The 21,403-nt window shown below is 44.1% G+C and overlaps 2 protein-coding genes across 2 annotated transcripts; both read left to right on the plus strand.

The window, feature by feature from the left end:
• The first annotated feature begins 4,310 nt into the window (after positions 1 to 4,310).
• LOC117640276 lies at positions 4,311 to 5,802 on the plus strand. Its single transcript, XM_034376636.1, has 4 exons — positions 4,311 to 4,404; positions 5,027 to 5,076; positions 5,271 to 5,422; positions 5,714 to 5,802. Exons 1-4 carry the CDS (start codon positions 4,340 to 4,342, stop codon positions 5,750 to 5,752), a joined length of 306 nt encoding a protein of 101 aa, XP_034232527.1. The 5' UTR covers positions 4,311 to 4,339; the 3' UTR covers positions 5,753 to 5,802.
• Positions 5,803 to 6,047: 245 nt separating this feature from the next.
• On the plus strand, positions 6,048 to 18,623 carry LOC117640275. The gene is made up of 7 exons (XM_034376635.1): positions 6,048 to 6,159; positions 6,497 to 6,619; positions 9,569 to 9,743; positions 10,726 to 10,932; positions 13,775 to 14,005; positions 16,256 to 16,539; positions 18,194 to 18,623. The coding sequence occupies exons 2-7, from the start codon at positions 6,510 to 6,512 to the stop codon at positions 18,399 to 18,401; spliced, it is 1,215 nt and encodes a 404-aa protein (XP_034232526.1). The 5' UTR covers positions 6,048 to 6,159; positions 6,497 to 6,509; the 3' UTR covers positions 18,402 to 18,623.
• The last annotated feature ends 2,780 nt before the right edge of the window (positions 18,624 to 21,403 follow it).

Below are 21,403 nucleotides of genomic sequence, written 5' to 3' on the forward strand. Positions count from 1 at the left end.
CCGAAATCCTTCTGATTGTGGTACTTTTCGACCGATTCCCGGCAAGTCCGGGAAAGATTTCGGAATTGTCCGGCGGGGACTGGCGGACTGTCCTCCGGACAATTTCGGATCGTCCGATCGGACCCATTTCGGAGCCTTCCCCGTTTTATAAGGGAATATGGAAAATCTCCGTAAAAAGATGGAAAATTTACGGAGCCTCCATTCCCAAAATTAGAGTAACTTTCTCCGTAAATTTACGGACTTTTTTTCTAACAGTGTACTTTCCACTCGTTACTTTCTCGGAGCGATGTTCAGGCGATTCGCGACTGTTCTAGAAGTAATTTTTGGTGAGGTGTCGTGTACGGCGTTTTCCTAAACATTGATCGAATTTGAGTGCGTTGCTGTACTAAGTGTCCCAAACAAACAACTATCCGCTGGCTGCTGGCTACCGCAAGTGTGTGTGTCTCTCAAACTTGAAGGACGGGCGGTGAGAGGGTGGGAGGTGTATTATTTTATTCGCCTCTCCTCTTTCACCCTCGTCCCCAAGTGTTCCCATCATTTGCAAACAGCTTCAACGAGTTCGCTTGTGCAGGCATGTACTTGCAGGTATGCTACAGTTAGTGCATGATCAAAATTTGTGTGTAATATTCCACTGGAGGCTGTAAATCGCGTCCCTTGCCGTGTCTGACCGGCCACCGTGCCCCGAGCCGAGTCGAGCCGAGCCGCCACGGCAGTGGTGGCCGCCCAGCCGAGCCAGGTAGGGTGAGCCCAACCGGCGCTAGGGCGCGCTCCCGCGGAAAATCCCCGGCCGGCCGGCCGAAGCAACCTGCGTCCGAAGGGAAAGGGGAAGGGGGAAAGGGAGGGGCGAGGGGCAGCAGGCTGGTGCATTTGTTCGGACTGTCCGTTTTTCGACTAGCGTTGGTACTCAGGACAAGTCCGGAATCTTTCTGACTTTGGTCTTTTTCAATGTTTTTGGGAACTGTCCGAGGGCGGATTTAGGAACTGTCCCGGTCCGACTTTTGGAGCCGTTTCGGACGGTCCGCAAACGGTTGTTTTGGCTGCTTTTCGGACTCCAACATTTTCGTACGGGGCCTCGCTCCGACACAACGAGAGCAAGCTGTCACAGAAATTCATGTTGAGGCAATAAGTAGAGCCGCTTCCGCAGATCTTTTTTCTTTAAGTCCGGCATTTATTCTTCATTTCTTCTTAACTTCTGTCGTAAGGGAGGGTGGGGCACCATGACCACTTTTTTTTTTTGTGCCTCCCTCTACTCCACCGTGTGGTTCGAACAGTTAAGTTTCTAGCATGAGGGGATTCTTTGGACCTCCAAGGACCTCTTCCACCCATTGGAACTTGTCTGCAATGCACGGCAGGCTCACAGAACACTTTGGAAAATAAAACGCAAAGTGGTCATGGTGCCCCACCTATGGGGCACCATGACCACCCCGTGGGGCACCATGACCATAGTAATTTTTTGGCCCAAAAAAGTGTACTTTCTACCAGTATTCTCATTGAAATTGTTTATATCGCTGTCATTACCTTCAGGCCAGTCAACTAAACTAAAAAACACTGTAAAAACCTTCGAAGTATCAAACGTTCTAAGATGCCTTGAAATGGACGGTTTAAAACAGTTAACGCTCTAAGGCTTTCAAATTTCACATCCAAAGCTATGACATGTGTTAACATTTTATGTTTGTCTTGCTAAGACGAGTCCAAATTCGTATGCAGATTTCAATTTGGTAAATTTTAAGAAAATTATCGCGGTTACTACACTGCAAACAAGTGAATTAAATGCTGTTTCTCATAATGCCAGAGCCATCTTGGTGCAAAGTAGCCACGGATCGCCTTCGCGGCCAACTTTTGCGGTTTGGAGCTCATTTAGTGCAAGAGAAACCACCATTTCAAGTCTCAGTTTCAGAACCATTCTTAATCATCTTGGTGATTCACAAATTATCACAAATTTGTGATAAAACTATCTATTCTGCAGCAATTATTCAACCTTTATACATTTTCAGAAGCAAAAAGCAAATTCTCGACGAAAATAAATCATTATCAGGCCAAAATATGAGAAAAAACACTCAAATATGTGTGGTCATGGTGCCCCACTAAAAAGTGGTCATGGTGCCCCACAGTGCAGTTTACGACTCTAAGGCTCCCCGAGCAAGCAAACAACCACTTAGAATTAAATGTGATGTTGGATATTTTGCCGAAGAGCCGACATTTTGAGAAAAACCTAAAACATCGAACCTATCTTCTCAAATGTGAGAGTGAGAAAAAATATCCCAGATTTGAAAAACGCCCAATTTAGCCAAAACGCTGTAACAAAAATTTTGGCGAGGTGCTATGGTCGTACCCTTGAAGCTAGAAGGTAGGGCTCTGGCTGAAAATAGTTAGAATTCTATTCTCTCGAAAGTCCGGTCGACCGGTTGCCGTCGGCAAAGTAGTTCCCGAGAGCGAGGGGGGTGGTCATGGTGCCCCAGTGGTCATGGTGCCCCACCCTCCCTTAGCTTTTCTTCGAAGTACTCTAATTGAGCGTTTCACGTGAAATCTCAACTCTGAGCGAAATCTATGCACTTAAACTCTAAACACTACTCTACAAATCAAAGAGTGTACATAGTATGCTCTAACTGGAGCACACTCAAAAAAATTTCAATACAAAATTCTGTAACATGGTTACGCAGTAATTTCCACTACAAATGTTACAGAATTTTGTATCAGCACTGATACAAAATTTTGTATCACGCGTTACGGTAAACTGTTTCCCGGTTACAGAATTCTGCAATGCAAAAATCATAAAAATTTGTCGTTTTATAAACAAAAATTGAACCTCACCGATCGTTTGTTCCTACACATTCGCTCCGTCGCTTCTGTACTCTCGAACACCCGGGGAAATCGAACTGCGTTCTCCGGAACCGAACCCCGGTCCCCCGGATTGCCAGCTCGGCATGCTACCGCTTGCGCCACAGCGCCGTATGGGGTGGCACGCCTCAGACTGTCGATGACACCGAGCGGGCACGCTGCATGCCCAGGTATAGTGGTGGGAAACGAGCCCTGCGGCGCGACAGTTAGAGTTCCTGGCCCGAAGCTTCTAAAGTACTATGCCCCACGTTAGGACTTTTCGCCCGATCAACTGTGACGTTAAAATTAAGCTCGTAATTTGACTTTAAATTTGCGTTATTAATTTTTGCATCACCCGATATGTAAACTTGTAACGATATGTTACGGTTTTCTGTATCAGTTACAGTTACTTGCATAAATATCGCATTTTTACACGGAACTATATCACTGATTGTGAATATTGAAACGAAAAGTACAGAATTTTGTATCAGTTTTAGAATTTTGAAGCACTGATTCGTAAATTCGTAACATTCTTGACGTGATACAGAATTTAGGATCAAGGATACAAATTTTTGTATCCGACTGACGTGTTACAGAATTTTGTATCAAGATCGTTACAAAATCCTATATTATTTTTTAGAGTGCATGCCTGCAAGCACGCTCTAGCAAGCGCATGCCTGCCAAGCATGCACTAACTAGAGCATACATGCCATGTACACGCTTCCTGATGCAGAAAACTCCCTATCCCTTATGCAGTAAATGTATGCTTCAGTTAGCGTGTACATGGCATGTATGCACTAGTTAGTGCATGCCTGGCAGGCATGCGCTAGTTAGAGCGTGCTTGCAGGCATGCTCCAGTTAGAGCGTACCATGTACACTCTTTGATTTGTAGAGTACGTAGTTCAGTGAGACGAAAGGTTCGGACCGGTAGGAACGAGCCCGGACACGTGCGTATCCAAGTTTTCAGAGTGCGTAAATGCCTAGATGTTCAATTTAGTGTTCTAAAGGGTAGAAATATTCCCGGGAATTTAGGGAATTCCCAGGAACGTTCCCGGGCACAATCAGACCCAAAAAATGGGAAATTCCCGGGAATTTTTAAAAAATGGCAAAAATAGCTACTTTTTGCGCGGAAAATGTAGAAAGTGCAAGGTATCAAGTTAATAATTATGAAACACTTTAGTGTATTTCTATTTTTGTTTCAGAAGAGAACAAAATGAAACGTGTCGTAATAAAAAGTTCGCTTCTTGTCAATAAAAATTTGTATCAGAAATTTAACTTTTGTCAAATGTGATCGGTTTCATATGAAGCAATGTTCCCGGCCAAGTGGGAATATTCCCGGGAATTCCCGGGAAGTCTCGGGAATATTCCCCCAAATGATTGTTCCCGGGAATTTTCGAACACTAGTTCAATTTGCTCGCAACGTGACGAATAATTTGCAGTCTCAGTGCGTAATCACTTTGTTACATGTAGACGTGCCTCTGATCGACCTATCGAGAGCCATTATCTTTCGTTTTCGGTCAAGATGGCGGCTTGTCCCATTCATTTCTTTGTTGTCCTTGCAGCACGCGACGCCCCGCGCCCACTTTCGTAAAGAGTACTCCAAAGAAGCCCTGGCCCGGAAGAAAAAGAACAAAAACGGAAGCAAGAAATTGCAGTTTCCATGAGAAATATACGCTGCACTCAACCAAAAATGTCCTGTCAATGCCGTTAATTTATTACCAGTTTTCACCGTAGGTCAATTCACAGCGTTTACTGTGATCTGCTCACGCGATTCACTGTGATCTTGTTCACGGTGTTCACTGCGATCTGGTTCTCAGTAATCACTGTGAGTTTGACGCCGCTGAGCACCGAAGTGCGGCAAATCAGCCTCCAATTCACGGCGTTTACTGTGGCCAGATCACAGTGAACACTGTAACCGAGATCACAGTGAACGCCGTGAACTAGTTCACAGCAAACGCCGTGAATTGCATAACAGCAAACATTGGTAATAAATTAACGGCGTTGACCGGACATTTTTTGTAGAGTGTGCGCATGAGAGTCCGCAGCGTATATTTCTCATAGAAACATCAATTTCTTACTTCCGTTTTTGTTCTTCTTCCGGGCCAGGGCTTCTTTGGAGTACTCTATTCAGGAAGTAGGAGAGGCCTGTGATAGAGCGTGCCCGCCCATGTAGTTCCGGAGTGGTGACGGCCTAGCGTAATTGATTCAGGTGTGTTCGGCATCTGGTCAACAATCTGGTCTCAACGAGGTCTGAAAGAGGTAGGTGCTTCGCAGAAGGTTCAAAACTGAAGTTGACCTTGTTCTGAAGTGGTTCCTGGTTTTTCAGGAACTGTTTGGACATCGCCTATGCCTCTTCCTCGGCACGGGCAGTCTGGGCAGCCAGGAACCGTTTTTGCTAGATTCCAGTTCAAATCCGGTAGCAAGTTTGCTTGCTGTCATCCATATTATTTCAGAAGTGACCAATATAATTGCTGCTCGCATGGCGACTGAAGCAGCCATCTTCATTCCAACCAACTTTGTTGCCTGCCATCCCGCCTTCGAAGCCTGTATTGAAGTTTGCGGTCGCTGTGTTAGAGCGGGACAAGTGACTTCTGCTGCGGTTCTGGTACTATAATAGAGCACTCCAAAGAAGCTCTGGCCCGGAAGAGGAAGAACAAAAACGGAAGTAGGAAATTGCAGTTTTCTATGAGAAATATGATCTGCGGACCTCATGCGCAGCGTACATTTCTCATACAAACTGCAGTATCATACTTCCGTTTTTCTTCTTCTTCCGGGCCAGAGCTTCTTTGGAGTACTCTATCGTGACTGGAGGATTGATTGTACGGAGTACATCCATAGATCTTGTGTGACCTGAATTCTTCCTGGTGGTGAAGCTTTATGTCCTTTCATGTCTTAGGTGTTCATGTCAGGTAGAGCTGCCTTTCCCTGCGTTTAAGAAGCCCGAGCTGCGTAACGATTGCCCCTGCTTCCGCTGAATTTCAAAGGGTGAGACATCTCGCCAATAGGGTACTTTCGTAGATCCCTGAACCGGAAGTACACAGACGCCATGTTGGCGGAAGTAGATCCTAATTTGACATGGGAAAGAGACGTTAGTCAAACGTATCGGCCACACTTGAACATAAACAGTCGTTTCATACTTTTTTGCAGTGCATATGTGTTTCGCGAGCAATATTTGTACAGCTCGCCTATAGTTTAGAACCGAAAAGATGCTAATTTCCGGCCAATTTGGCGTCTGCTGGTCTGCTTGCTTCCGGTTCAGGATCTACGAAAGTACCTTATTTTCGGCGATTCGAAAAGTATCATTGATAAAAAGATTGTCCACAAATGTATCATCGATCAAAAGTTAGATACCAGCGAGATTGGCCCTTGTTTTCCAGTGAAAGTATCACTCTCTTTCGGTGATACATTCGTGTACGACCCATTTTTTGGCGATACATTCCTGTGCTGTTTTTTTTAATCGGTGATTCATGTTAGTTTCACCCTTTTTCTGTGAGAGAACTCTGTCTCACCCATCAGAGAGCGTTTATCACTATTTGATTTTTAGTGTGACCAGGCATTTCCAGCGTATCACTTACACACTCATCTTCGAGACGACAACATGTTATCTGTAGCTTCTTAAGTTCTTGCGAAGCCGTATCGTCTCAAAGTGACGAAAGACGGTTCTTTTCCTGTGTCGCAGTCTGCAATTTGAGATGGCCGCCGTGGACCTTTCCGCCCTGCTGCCTGACGAGCTGTGGGTGCGCGTGTTCTCGTTCTTGGACGACGCGGCGACCCTCCTGGACGTGGTGCCGCTGGTCTGCAGGTACGTACGGTCATGTAAAATGACGAACGAGGCCGACACGAAGTATACTGCTCTTCCAAAACAAGTACACTGTTTTTGGAGCACACGGGTCGGGTACATCGGGATCTCGATACATAGCGATATCTCAGCATCACTTGGACACAACATACATTATTACAAGGTAGCGGTGTACGCCAGACCGTGCCTTGTCGTAACAGGCTTCGCGATGCTTCGCTAGTTTCGACAATCCACGCCTGGCGTTTTAATACACCTACCTTGGCCTGTGGCGCCCTCGGCAAGCTGTCACTGAAATTTCAATTGAAGCACTGAGTAGTTGTGCAGAAGGTTCCAAATGGAATACATCTGAGAAGACCTTTCGGAAGCCGCAATAAAACTTTTCAGTCAGCCAACCCCCTTTTTCGACGATTCTGATCGTGATAACTGCCGAAGGCGGGCTCGTAGACCCCCCTTCCGACCACTTGTTGAAAAGATCTCGGCGAGACCAATGGGCGATTCCATGCCAAACCAACGAACTCTTGGAAATTCATCTCTTCGATTTGGATGAAACTTTTTTTAAGGGTAGAGGTCATTATGAAAAGATCCAATGCCAAAGGGTTTTGCGATATCTCTCCCCGATTGGCTGTAATAACATAGCAAAAGTTTTCACTTTGGTCAGAATCATGATATTTTCTTTATTTTCCTCCGTACTTACTGAAAGTCTTAAGATTTGTTCCGAGAGTGGTTCATTACGTAAAAAGAGCTGGGGAACACGATGGAAATAGTTTCGAGACGATTGGGTGAAGTTTTGACGTCGGTTTCTCTATTCAACGTAATTTATTTCCGAAAAATCGATGTTTCCAAAATAGCTCTTCTTCGATTTCGATGTGACTTTCCTCACATGATCCTCTCCCTTATTGAAAGAAAATCCTAAAAGGATTTGGTCGGCCCACCGTAAGTTTTTTATTTGCACAAGAAAAGATGTACCATTTTGGCTGTTTTTCTTGAATTCCCGAACCATCTTTCTGAGTTTGCATCCAAGCTTATGTCCCGTGAGGAAATAAATTTTGTCTTGTCGAGACGAATCCGTTGATATATAGAAAAGCCATTTTGGACAATTTTGGTAAATTTTCAAAATTGTCCAAAATTACTGGGGGTGGGACAGGGATTTCTCCCACGCTTGCAAGTGTGGGACACGGATATGTCCCACGCTTTCAAACGTGGGACACCGTTTGTCCCACGCTTGTAAGTGTGGGATACGGATTTGTCCCACGCTTGCAAGCGTGTAACACGGTTTGCTCCACGCTTGCAAACGTAGGACATTTTGTCCCACGCTTACAAGCGTGGGACAGTTTGTCCCACGTTATCTGGTGCATGCCTGTCCCACACTTGGATTTTCAGTGCGCACGGTCAGGAAAAGTTTTTTTAACCGCACTGGAGTATCAGGCTTCGCTATCGCTCAGCCAATCATCACAAAATTGAAAATTGAAAATAAAGAATTCGGACCAAATGTGACGACACCGTTTCGTGGACTTCTTTTTTTAAATATCAACGTAAAATGCTGTGTGTCCTTTATCACTCCGCACCGCTAAAGAGGTCTGAATTTCGAGTCTCGCTCCCAAGGTTACCAGACATAATGTCCATGAACTTAATGTCCAATGTCTAAGTGTCCATGAATTTATGTCCATGTGCATGATGTCCAGGTTTTAATGTCCATGAATGTTAAGTCCAAGGGGTAAATGTCCACGCACAAAAATGCCCATGTTTCATAATGTCCTTTAAATATTGGCCAGGAAATACTCCGTTCTGGCAGGAACATTCAAATGGTCAGGGAATCGCCATTTTTGGAGATACTTCCCGCGCGAGGGCTGTTCGGGAGGTAGGAGTTCCATTGTTACCCGTCTCATAGTAAAAATTTTCAGTCATGGCAGAAATCATTCAATCTCATAGAGGAAAGCCCCAGTTAGTTTACCGCATGAGAAACGTGTTATGGAGAGCGACAATAGGATCATCTGACCTAAGATATTTTCATAACAGCTGCACTCTTAAAAGCCTACGAATCATTTGCTTTTTAACTACAAAGCAAATGAAGGCGTTGTAGAATTGCTTCGTATTATGAAGAAATGCTTCGTATTACGAACGATTTTGCTTCATAATACGAAGCATTTCTTCGTAGATTTTACAATGCCTTCATTTTCTTCGTATTACGAAGCGATTCTTCGTAGAGTTTTCACTGTGTGTGGCGTGGTGTTGTTGCTGCGGAGTGCTGGTTCCCGGTGCTGCGACGCGGTGCTGCGGGGATGGTTGAATAAATTTGGACATTCTGACTCATGGACTAAATGGTTTCTGGACCTTAATTTGGAGGACCTTTTTATACATGGACATTTAAACCTCATGGACATTTTTTGGTCGTGGACATTTTGGATCATGGACATTATTTCTCTGGACCTTGTATGGTGGAATGCGCTCCCAAAAGGTGAGAATTTTGTTTTCGGGAATTGTGTTTTGAACGTACGTGGTCTCACTATTTTAAACAAGAGAAATTTTCCGTACGATTTTGCACTGGGTCTCACCTTTTTTAATTATGTGAACTTTTTCGTACACTCCCAACATCTTACTGAGCTTTTTCTTCGTAATACTAAGGAAGCGCTTAGTATTATGACTGCTCAGCGAAGGTAGTAACTTATAGTGCAGAGTTCTCATGACCACTTTCTTCATATTACAATCAAAAATCCCTGTATTGTGACAGATTTGTATCGTAAAGTTTTAAGAATTAGCTTAGTATTATGGCTGCCCGGCATTTCTAAGTACGAAACTGGGAGTGTACAAATTTGTTCGCACGGTCGTACCATTTCTTGCGAGATTGCAAACAAATTTGTTCCGAGTGCTAGCATGCGCACTATTGTCTCAGACTACGAACAATCATTGTGGAGGCGAATTAAGTATGTGAATATCGCACAACCCTGTCTGCAGGCGGTGGCGTGACCTGGCGGGGTGTCCAGGGAGTTGGGCCAACGTGTCCGTCATAAGGAACGTGGACTGGTTTAAGGTGCCCGATCCAGACCTGCGCGTCCTTCTCCACGCCCCTGGCCTGCGTTGCCTGGACTTGCACTGCACTGGCAGGACCTGCGGCGACGGTAGCAACGCGGTGAGTCAAATCGAAGGTGCCGCAAATCATGCTCAAATAGATTACTTTCGTGAAGTGGAAGTTAAAAGACGCCTCGGTGACTCGAGATCTCTACGAAAAACTCTAAGCAGGCAAGATTAAATCTTAAAAATTTAATTTCGTACATGATGACAGATTCAAGAAGCATACAGTTAAATTTTGATATAAACGTTGCAAGTGTCAGGTCACTCCGTAGAGCATTTCTGTGACTTATCCCTTTCCGTTGAAATAGTCAACAGTCATTTCAGTTTCTATTTCCTAAAGGAAGTTAAATTTGGAGACAATTCAAGTACAAGATTTTACGAAACAACCTGTTTTGATCGTTTCTGCAAAATCCTTTTAAATTGTCTTTGGATGAAATTTAGACTTTCGACAGACAGCTCATTGTTCATGGTGGTAACTCATGCGCAATAACCTACATTTTGACGAAAACGGGGTTGTGATCTCAAGATGGGTTGTCTCCAAGTGACAATATTATAAATGGAGCCCTGTTGACTTCCGTTGAGCTTTTTCCATTTTCTGCTAAATTGTGAGCGAAAAGGGGTTGAGTTGTTTAATTTCTCCCCCTGCATTTCTCCTTAACTGCTTGGAATTAAGTCGTACAATTTGATGTAATGATTCAAACCATTCTCAGGTCCAATTATACAATTTGAGGACAAGTCAAGTTATTCTCTTCTTCCGCTTCCTGTACACACTAAATTCTTATGGACTTTTTTTATGCATAGTTATGCATGCACAGATACGTCCGTATGTTATGTATAATATTATGCATCACTGTGTACATTTTATGCAGGAAGACGCATAAAATGTACACAGTGATGCATAATTTTATACATACCTTATGGACGTTTCTGAGCATGCATAACTATGCATAAAAAATGCGTCCTTATGCATTTAAAAAGTCCATAAGAATTGTAGTGTGTACGTCCCTGATTTTAATTTTCCTTGTCGTTTCATTGCACAGGGACGATGGCTTGAGGACCACTGGCTTGTGTCGGCGCTGCGTCGCAGCCGCGCCGTGGTGCGACAGGAGCTGCGGCTGTCGGGGTACTTCTGGAGCAACCTCCCCCGGTCGGGTCGGCGCGCGGTGGCCGAGATGGTGGGGCGGAGCGCGCCGTTGCTGCGCCGCCTCCACGTGACGTTGTCCGAGGAGGACCGCAACGAACCGGAGGTGAGTCGTCGAGTACGACACTGCTCATTCAAGAGGAGGCACACGCTAAAACTTTTCTCGAACCTTAGAAGGAGCATCGCCGAACGCCGAACATACGGCGTGAATCGCGACAGGGGTTTGCCGTCGAAGCACGGCGCGAAGCGCACGTCACGGGTTACGTGCGCTGAGTTGCTTTCCGCTTTTAACCGGGACATCCTTCGACAATGTACACTAGTGACCACAAAATAAGATTCTACGTGAAATTTAACGTTGCCTTTGCTAGTATATTCCGTGTCTCCATTAGATTTGAATTGACGAACGAGCATCAAACATGCACTGAGAATGAAAGAGTCACCACCATCGCCCTTATATTGGGTGATGCACGCATCGTCGCTCAAATTTGGGTAACGAGCCAGCGGTGACCATATTTGGGCAGTCCTAAAATCGTCGCCCAAATTTGGGTAACGTCGTCGGCGACGCCCTAAGGTCCCCGATGACGTTCTACCAGAGCCACGACGATGACCCCATGCGGCGTTGAGGCCTCCGGTCATCGTGGTGGCCCCGGGAGGACGTCACGAGGGACCTCACGGCGACGCCGACGGCGTTTCCCAAATTTGGGCGACCTAACGCCTGTTGCCAAATTTCGGGTAATGAATTTTTCGTCACCCAAAATAAGGCAACGAAGTTGCATCACCCACTTTAAGGGTGATGGTAGTGACCCATTCATTCTCAGTGATGGACGGCAAGCCATTCGGCGGAAAGCCACAACGGGGCCTCATGGTCCCGGGCACTCCCACCGAGCTTCAGCGGCGTTCGGCGTGTGATTCCACGGAACTAAGACGCGACACGACAGTTTTCTGCCGAAGAAGGCTATTTACGCGGAATTTTCGGCGGGGCATTTCAAGAAAAGTTAGCTGTGGAAAAAAGAAGTGAGGGGTGTCGCATAAGTTGCCTACCTTTCAGCCCCTCCCCCTGAATCCACGTTTGAAGGAGGGAACAGTCACACACTAGTTAGCTTGAACCTAATGTTTCATGCTTTCAAGTGCGACCCACGTTTGTTTCACGCTTGTAAGTGTGAGGCACGGTTTGTCTTTCACTAGCCCCTCAGGTCTCAATCGTTCACACTTAAGGGGAGGTTCTGGTGAAAATCTTGCCATTTTCCCAATGGATCCCACTGTCATGATTTGTTCGGTATATAAAATCTTTCTTCGGGGAGACGAAAATTTGAATTTGGAAGGCACATGCCAGGCTCTGAACCCAGTCAAAGAGTCTTTTTGAGCCTAATTTGGCTGTATCTTAAAAAATCTTTTTGCGCATACTATTTTGTCGTAATGTTGTGCCTGCCGGCATCTTCTAAAAATGAATCGAAGAAGTGAAAAATGTCCAGGCCAACCTTTCACGACAAAATAGTATGCGCTAGAAAATTTTTAAAGTTATTGCCTTAATAGGTCAAAAAGACTCTGCGACTGGGTTCAGGGCATAGAATGTGCCTCCCCAATGAAAATTTTTAATAATTACTGCGTAAGACATCAAATTTTAGTCAAATTTTCACATTGGGACCTATTTATGAGAAAATAGCATTTACCAGAACCTCCCCTTAATAGTGTGAAACTGTCCCACTCTAGAATTTGCTGTGCAGTACAGTGAACGTTTTTGGACAAATTTTGTACGTTTTTTTTGTGCAGAATATTTTGTTTTGTACAAATTTGTACCGATAGCTGGGGTTCAATGAGATAAATCGGGGCATCATGAGACAATTGCAGGTTTGTTTGATCACATTTAAAGCTGCGTGATTATGGTCTGTTGGAAGACTATCACGAAAACCGATGCTTCATGTAGACACTTTTTCAAAGCAGTTAAAGGGGAAAAAGTGATCAAATGCAACTAGAGTTTGATGGCTATTTCCTGTTAAGCAGTATGTTTTAAGAATCTAAAATAAGCATTGGTCTCAAGCTACCCCTGTGTACATAAAATGTTTTAAACAAATTTTGCACAGATTATTGGACGTGAAATTTTTTGCGTTGATTTATTTATACGTGTGATTTAGAACAAAGCGAGAGAAATGTGTGTGATTCTCCGCACGAAAATGGCAAAAAGTTCTTGCACTAAAAACTATGACTCCTCTTCCACTTATTATCTTGCATAATATGCTTTCCCATAGCATGAGAAAGAAACAAAATAAAGGTGCACGGGAAAAATTAGACCAGAACGCGAGTGTTTCGCCCGGAACGGAACCATCTTTTTAATTCGGACGATCACAATATGTTATAGTCTTATACAAGGTTTAGAGGTCACATGCAGGTGGTACACAGTAAAAAAAGATTCGCTGTTTTGGTGGTCGTTCTATATCCAATCTCACCGAAACGGGTACCCCTACAAACCCGGCGACGGTCTGTCACCAAAACGGTGACCTGCGTCACCAGGTGGTGTTCCGCCAGAGAGGTTAGGATGACCACAACAACTGTTTTTGAGCTGTTTGTGCATATTTGTGCGTGCCCGCCGGCAACGTTACGCTTTGATGAGTCACGCGAATGATTACTGACAGCCCCTGACTTGTTTTGTGTCCTATTTCACATTAATACGACGATTAAAAGTCGCTGGCGGGAGGGTGACTGCAGTGCCGTTCTGGTGAGGTGGCCGCTCCGGAACGGACCGAGCGCCACCGAAATTAGACCAAGCGTCGCCGAAACGAACAGAGGGCCGCCAGAACAGTTTGAGGGTGTTGCTGTTCTTGTAATATTCTCGTTTTGGCGCCCAGACGTCACCGAATCGGCGAATCTTTTTTTACTGTGTAGCATCTCCCGCAACATACCTGCAAAGTAAGGAAACAACTGTTTTTATTGGTGTTTATTGTCATTTGCAGCCTCTCGACTGCGGCGAGGACATGACCGACGACGAGATATTCGCTCTCCTGGACACGCTACCCGACCCAGCCATCCCCATGGTGGAGGCCGTGCTCCAGGTGAAGCGCGTCGAGGTGCTCCATTTGGACACGGACATCGACGACCTCAACTGCGATGCTGATGGGCCGTTTATCTACCAACGTGAGCTCTCAGGAATCTCTCTCCCGAAACTACGAGAACTCGTCATCAAGGTAGTGAAAAGCGGCCTACGTTTTAAAAATTTGGATCTTTCCCACACTCAATATAGCACGTTGCCACTCTTACTAGACGTACTGAAACAAGCTCATGAGTCGCTGAAAAACATTGAACTACATCATGCATCAAACCGAAACGAATGTTGCTGAACCAATAAAGTGACATTTTGTCCTTCATGAATAGTAAAGTACCTGTTTTCACCATAAACGCTTGCATGTGTTCCACGGCGCACACGACGGGCTAATAAGGGAGGTGTCCCAGGTGATACATCCAGATGTTGGCCATGTTTTGGGGATCTCTTGTAAAAAAGGTTAAGGTATAAAATCATTTGTGGGTCACTCTTAAAAAAAAAAAAAGAGTTTTGAAGTATTATTTTGAACAAGTAGCCAATGTAGCTGTGAGACGTTTAAATATGATCCCTTGACTTCGTTTTGCAGCATAGCAGCCCCGTGTATCGCCTCCGTTTATTGAGCTATAGCTGTTTTAAAACAGGCTGTTTTTGCCCACAATTGATTTTTGGAACCACTCGTGGGTCAGCACTTTTTAAAGCTACCGGCGCGCCAAGCCTTTCACAGCTTTTGCCAAATTTGGGTTGACCTACAGTCTTTCACCTATCATACACTCAATCGGTAAGGCGTCCCCCTTCATTCGATAATTAGATTTTGAAAATGTTTGGAAAACATACATTTTTTCTTGCCCTCGGTTTGGCCCAAGCCCAAGTTTCCGTCGAATTTTGTAGGTCTCTCTTTGATGCCCGATAGGTGGCGTTGTGGTCGTTGCTCAGACATCCGCGCTCTTTCAGCTGACAAAGGAAGGTTGAGGGAAGACCCATAGGGGTAGGTTGGGGAAGAAAAGTACAAAACGCGTACTTTGCACTGTACAGAAGTTCCAAATGAGGATTCAACTATTCTGCTCTCGTGAACTTGTAATCCAATGCCTACCTAATGAAATGGATCACTGTTCATTGATAATAGTCCCCCACATTACGTACAACATGCCAAAATGTATGTGATTTTGGAACTCCTCGAAAAGGGAAAGAAAAGTACACCACCGGGAAAGAAAAGTACAACGAAAAGGATTGCGATTTCGAACCAGGAGACCACTAATCTTGGCTCAATACAGGTTTACCCCTAAAGTGGAGAGTTTTCACTTGCCATTAGTTAAAGTTTCGTCAAAATCGGTCAATTGGTTCTGATTCTACATGGACTCATCACAGAAGGTGCAAAAAGCCTTTTCTCAGAGATAAGTGAGTACAGCATTTTTTTGTACTTTTCTTCCCCATTTTACGTAAATGCGCAATAACTTGTTTATTTCGAGTCTAATTCTATAACTTGTGTTGACATTTTTTGCTTGTCTCGCCCAATCAAATCTATTTCCGTGATCAATTTAATTTTCATTCCGCTTTTAGTTTCTTTGAGGGTGTTTTTTTCTTCCCCAATGCCTGTACTTTTCTTCCCCAGCCGACTGTACTTTTCTTCCCCATTTCAATTTTACACTTATAAAAAATTGTGTTGAAGCCTAAGAGCATCGAACGGCACTGTTTTTCAAAGATGATGGTCTAAGCTATAAGGTGGTACCTTACATTGGACTGTCGGCTGATTATGCAGGAATCTGTACTTCAAAGTACAAACATTTAAAAAAAAGATTTTCATAGTTATTTTTAATGTTTTTTTCAAACATGCAGTTTGATACTAAATATTATATGTAGAACTGGGCTAAATTTATTTTTTGTCAGCGGGACGACCAATCTTTCGAAAACCACTAACGTGATGGTTCAGTGTAGTTTTAGTTCGGATATATAACGGGTGTTTTTTTCTTACCCGAGCCTCGAGTGTACTTTTCTTACCCAACCTACCCCTACCGAATTTGAAATCGATTCGGTCTTTCATGGAATTGTAGCGGCCCGTCGAATAAAATGGCCCATAATTGATTCGTGACTCACAATTGATGTTCTACCGTCATTCTCCGCCTTTAAGTTGCGGCTGAGATATATTGGAACAATCTTGAAAGTTGTGTTTAATTTTTCAAGAATACTCAACAAAAAGTTTCCTTTTAAGAAAATTTAACTTCACTTATAAAATTGTCGTAATATACCTCATCAGCAACTGTTATGCGGAAAATTGATCTTTTTTTTTATTGTATGAGATATACTCAATGCATGGTCAACATCCGGATTTAACACCTGGGACTCTTCCCTTGTAAGCTGAGGATTCTGGAGGGACTGCCACGGCGTCGCGCTTTCACAGGGCAAGTTCGGGCCGGTGCCGACTGCGCTCATCTCGGACCTGCTGAGCGCCGCGGCAAACACGCTGGAGGTGGTCAAGATCGGCAAGACCATCGAGTCCTGGAGCGCCGACGCGAACCTGGACCTGCCCGGCGTGGTGGCGGCGCTGTCCCGCTGCACGCGCGTGCGTGAGCTCGCCGCAGACCGCTTCTGCCTGCCGGCTATGGCCAGCCTGCCCTCCCTGCAGGACCTGCAGCTCCACGTCCAGTGCAACGAGAAGAGGGTCGAGTCTGCTGGGTTCTTCAGGTACTGATGCGATGCTGGTGGCAAGGGGTGAAAGGAGACTCCGAATTTGGCATGCCAAGATAGACGCTGGTCGCCTTTGTCGCCTGCTCAACTTTTTGGGGCGCCAAATGTCACCCAGTTTCTAGGCATGCCACAAAATTGGAAAGCCTTGATATGAAATCTTAATGTGCTTGCCAGTATTTGGCGCTTCGGCTGCCTGCAAGGCCAATATTCTCAAGTTAGAGAGTGGGCGCCTTGCCAATTTTTGGCAATCAAAGCGGCTTTCCAGTTTTGTGTTACATTGAAAATAGAATGGTCATAGGGGTAGGTTGGGGAAGAAAAGTACAAAACGCGTACTTTGCACTGTACAGAAGTTCCAAATGAGGATTCAACTATTCTGCTCTCGTGAACTTGTAATCCAATGCCTTCCTAATGAAATGGATCACTGTTCATTGATTATAGTTCACCACATTACGTACAACATGCCAAAATGTATGTGATTTCGTATGTGATTTCGGAACTCCTCGAAAAGGGGAAGAAAAGTACAACGAAAAGGATTGCGATTTCGAACCAGGAGACCACTAATCTTGGCTCAATACAGGTTTAACCCTAAAGTGGAGAGTTTTCACTTGCCATTAGTTCAAGTTTCGTCTAAATCGGTCAATTGGTTCTGATTCTACATGGACTCATCACAGAAGGTGCAAAAAGCCTTTTTCGAGAGATAAGTGAGTACAGCATTTTTGTGCTTTTCTTCCCCTTTTCACGTAAATGCGCAATAACTTGTTTATTTCGAGTCTAATTCTATAACTTGTGTTGACATTTTTTGCTTGTCTCGCCTAATCAAATCCATTTCCGTGATCAATTCAATTTTCATTCCGCTTTTAGTTTCTTCGAGGGTGTTTTTTTCTTCCCCAATGCCTGTACTTTTCTTCCCCAGCCGTCTGTACTTTTCTTCCCCATTTCAATTTTACACTTATTAAAAATTGTGTTGAAGCCTTAGAGCATCGAACGGCACTGTTTTTCAAAGATGATGGTCTAAGCTATAAGGCGGTACCTTACATTGGACTGTCGGCTGATTATGCAGGAAGCTGTACTTCAAAGTACAAACATTAAAAAAAAAAGATTTTCATAGTTATTTTTAATGTTTTTTTCAAACATGCAGTTTGATTCAAAATATTAATTAAAGAACTGGGCTAAATTTATTTTTTGTCAGCGGGATGACCAATCTTTCGAAAACCACTAACGTGATGGTTCAGTGCAGTTTCAGTTCGGAGATATAACGGGTGTTTTTTTCTTACCCGAGCCTCGAGTGTACTTTTCTTACCCAACCTACCCCTACTTTTGATTCTTAAAAAGGTGATACTGAAATGTGCGACCGAATCATACTAAAGTGCATGACCGAAAAAGGGTCATACTTTTTTTGTATCACTGATAGACTTTTATGTAACTACGAATACGAAACTAAACGAAGGGGTGACCATTTTTCAGTCATACATTTGTGTATGGCCTTTTTTTTTCGGTCACACTTTCTAAAAAATGGCCCGACGTCTCACGCTTTTAATTTCAGTGTACGTAATTCAACTGTAAACTCGCCATTGGCTTTGTAGCGTTTTGCAGTGTCGTAAAAAGGGTGTATTTGGGGAAGTGTCCTGACAATGATGCATCTATTTTGCAGCGAGTGTGTCGCTGCCTGTGAGGCCCTGGCGGCGCTGCGTCGCCTTCGCCTCGTCCTGGACGGCCTGGACATCCTGGAGGACGACCCCGACGGCCGCTTCGTCCTGCGTAGGTGCAAGAAGGCATTTGCTGGCTTCTCCCGGCGCCGGCCGGCTGTGGACGCCTCCTGGAGGGTCCTCAGCGAGTGGGACGACCCGTGGCAGTACTAGGGTTTGTGGCAGCACACCTTTTGACAAGCAGCGCCCCCGTGACAGCACCGGAAGAGGACCTTTCCTTTCTGCATGAATGTAGCTGAAGCGCACCTTTTAATTTTAATGTTTCAGACTGATCATGTTAAGGATTTATTTTGTCTCATTATCAGTCAGAACTGACTTAACAGAAGGTACTGCCTCTAGTTTAACTCTTAATAAACACTGATAGTTTCATTTCTACACTCGCCTTTTCGTTGCCTCTAGCTCTCCTCCGAACACTGATCAGCAGACATGAGATGTAAAGCGGAGAAGTGAGATTAGTTTAATCGATCCGCTCACTTTTCAGGAAATGCAAAACACATGTGAGCGATTCTCACGTTTCGGGGTAGTTGTGTTTAGGGATGCACTTTAAAATCTTGATCATGGGAATGGGCAATCTTTTCAAGTATGTCGCTCACTGCTCTGGGAATTATACCCATTTCACCTTCACCATTGTAACACGTTCCCATTGGGTGAGTCGTACTGGGCCCCGTTTGACCATAAGCTAGGATAGTCTAGTCACACTGTAGCCTGAAAAACATTGAAACGCGTTAATGATTAAATATCAGATCAACAGCCAAGGGTAAAGCAAGTGAGAAACCTCAATGAAACATACCCTTGAATAACTTGGGCACTGAATTCTTTACAGCATTGTGATAAACCTGAGCCTGGCTGGACTCAGGGCTGCTCTACAAATGACAGAGCGTACATTGTACTCTCTACCTGGAGCATGCCTGCAAGCACGCTGTAGCTAGCGCATGTCTGCCACGCATACACTTCTTAATGCATACATGCCAAGCACACGCTTATTGAAGCAATATGCGTCTAATGCATAAGGGATAGGGAGTTGCCTGCATCAGGAAGCGTGTACATGGCATGAATGCGACGAGTTTTGGCATTTTAAAACGCCCTACAATGACATGTTTGTGCTTAAAATGTTCATTGAGGTGTCTAGTATTCCATTTTTCATACGGCGCGACAATGACTGCTCATAGAAATGGGAATTAAGAAATCAAGCAGAACATGGCAATTATGGGTTTTCTAAAGATTGGAAAAATTTGCCGCAGAGGTCATCTAATTAGAACACTACAGAACACCTCATTAACAGAAAACTTAAGTATTATAATGTTTTGGAGAGCTAAAAGAACGAGGATTTCGATCCACCAACTCATTTTGGCATCAATGCATTCGTTAACTTGCAATTGTAGAATTTTCCGGTGGGGTAAGAATGGGACACTCCTGGGGTAAAAATGGGACACTTGGTTAATGGTAAATTGTGGCCTTTGGGGAGAAAATTTTCAAAGTTGTTCGAATTGACATCTCTGAACGGAAATAGATAGGCCTCGACAATACAAACAAAAAATGTCGACACATGCTATGGGTTTGGACGGATATCTAAAAAGTTACTGGGCTTTGAAATTAACAAATAGTCGCAAAAGGTCAAATGGCACCCAAGTTCTTTTGAAGCGCAATGCCTTTTCATTTTTCATCCGAACCTGTGGCATGTGATGACATTCATTGTTCCTCGTGTTGAGACGAATCGAATTTTATAAAGTGGTCTCTATTTGGAAAAGTTTGAGGCCTGTTTTACCACTGCTAAGCCCTTGTCCCATTTTTACCCCAGCGTGTCCCATTCTTACCCCCAAACTTACAGGTCCGAATTTTCATACAGAACTGCAAAATTAAATGACTTTTTGATCTTATTTTAACGCCAAATGGTGTGGAACAGAGTACCCTATCCTTTAAAAGCATTAGAAACACTCCAACTCGCCATTGCAGAGTTGTGGAAACCTTATTATTCAAACTGTCCCAGTATTACCCCAACTCACCCTATTCTAAAACAGGGTTGCCACAAGTCTGGAAAACCTTGAAAACCTGGAAAAGTCAGTTAATTTGAAAATGGTCAGGGAAGTCAGGGAAAAGTCAGGAATGAAATGAAGTCAGGAAAAAGGAAATAAGTGGCACAAACGACCCTTGACACCTATTCGTTTGATAACTCATTACACCCAACTGCGAAAAAGTATCCGAAAAGTCAGGAAATACATTAAATATTGGTCTGGAAGTCAGGGAAAATGAAAATTTCATATTTGTGGCAACCCTGTAAATTAGCAATTTTTCGAAAAAGAAAAAAAAAAACCTTAAATGGACAAAGCGACTCCAAATTTTTATCTAACCGTCTCAAAACTATTTCCGTCGTGTTCCCCAGCCCTTTTTACGTACAGAACCATTATCGGAAAACATCTAAAAACTTCCAGTCAGTACGGAGAAAAAATAAGAAAATGCCATTAATCTGACTAAAGTGAAAACTTCGCTATTTTATCACAGCCGAACGGAGCGAGATATCGCAAAACCCTTTGACATGGGATCTTTTCACAATGGCAGCTACCCCTAACTAAAGTTCCTTCCAAATCGAGATGTATTGCCAACACTCTCATTCTAGGAACGTGACATCACGTTGAAACGAACGTGACAAACTGTCACGTTCGTTTGAGCATTGTGTCACATTCGTTTGGGTGTGAATTGGCCGAAAATCAGCTCGTTCCCATTCAAACGAACGTGACACAATGCTCAAACGAACGTGACACTTTGTCACGTTCGTTTCAACGTGATGTCACGTTCCTGGAATGAGAGTGAAGAGTTCGTTGTTTGGCATAGAATCGTCCAGAGGTGAGCCTCTTATCATGTGTCAGATTGCTGTTTTGAATCTGTCAAAAGATAATGGAGAGAATCGAAGACAGTATACAATTCACGTCATGCCGTGCAGGAAATTGCACAGACTTTGCACGGTGCGCGCACGAGACCCGGCTCGCACATGGTTCCCATTTCGGGTACACGGGTTTACACATGGGTTCCTCCGCGGGGAAATTTCAAATAGGATGTAGAAATGAAGTGCGCCAAGGAAAGGCTGAGAAGGAATTACAGACATACTTGAATTGCCTGACACAAAATGAAGTAACGTTATCTGACGTTCCTACGAACAC

This window comes from Thrips palmi, unplaced genomic scaffold (assembly GCF_012932325.1).
Source record: "Thrips palmi isolate BJ-2018 unplaced genomic scaffold, TpBJ-2018v1 HiC_scaffold_12, whole genome shotgun sequence".
NCBI classification, from domain to species: domain Eukaryota; kingdom Metazoa; phylum Arthropoda; class Insecta; order Thysanoptera; family Thripidae; genus Thrips; species Thrips palmi.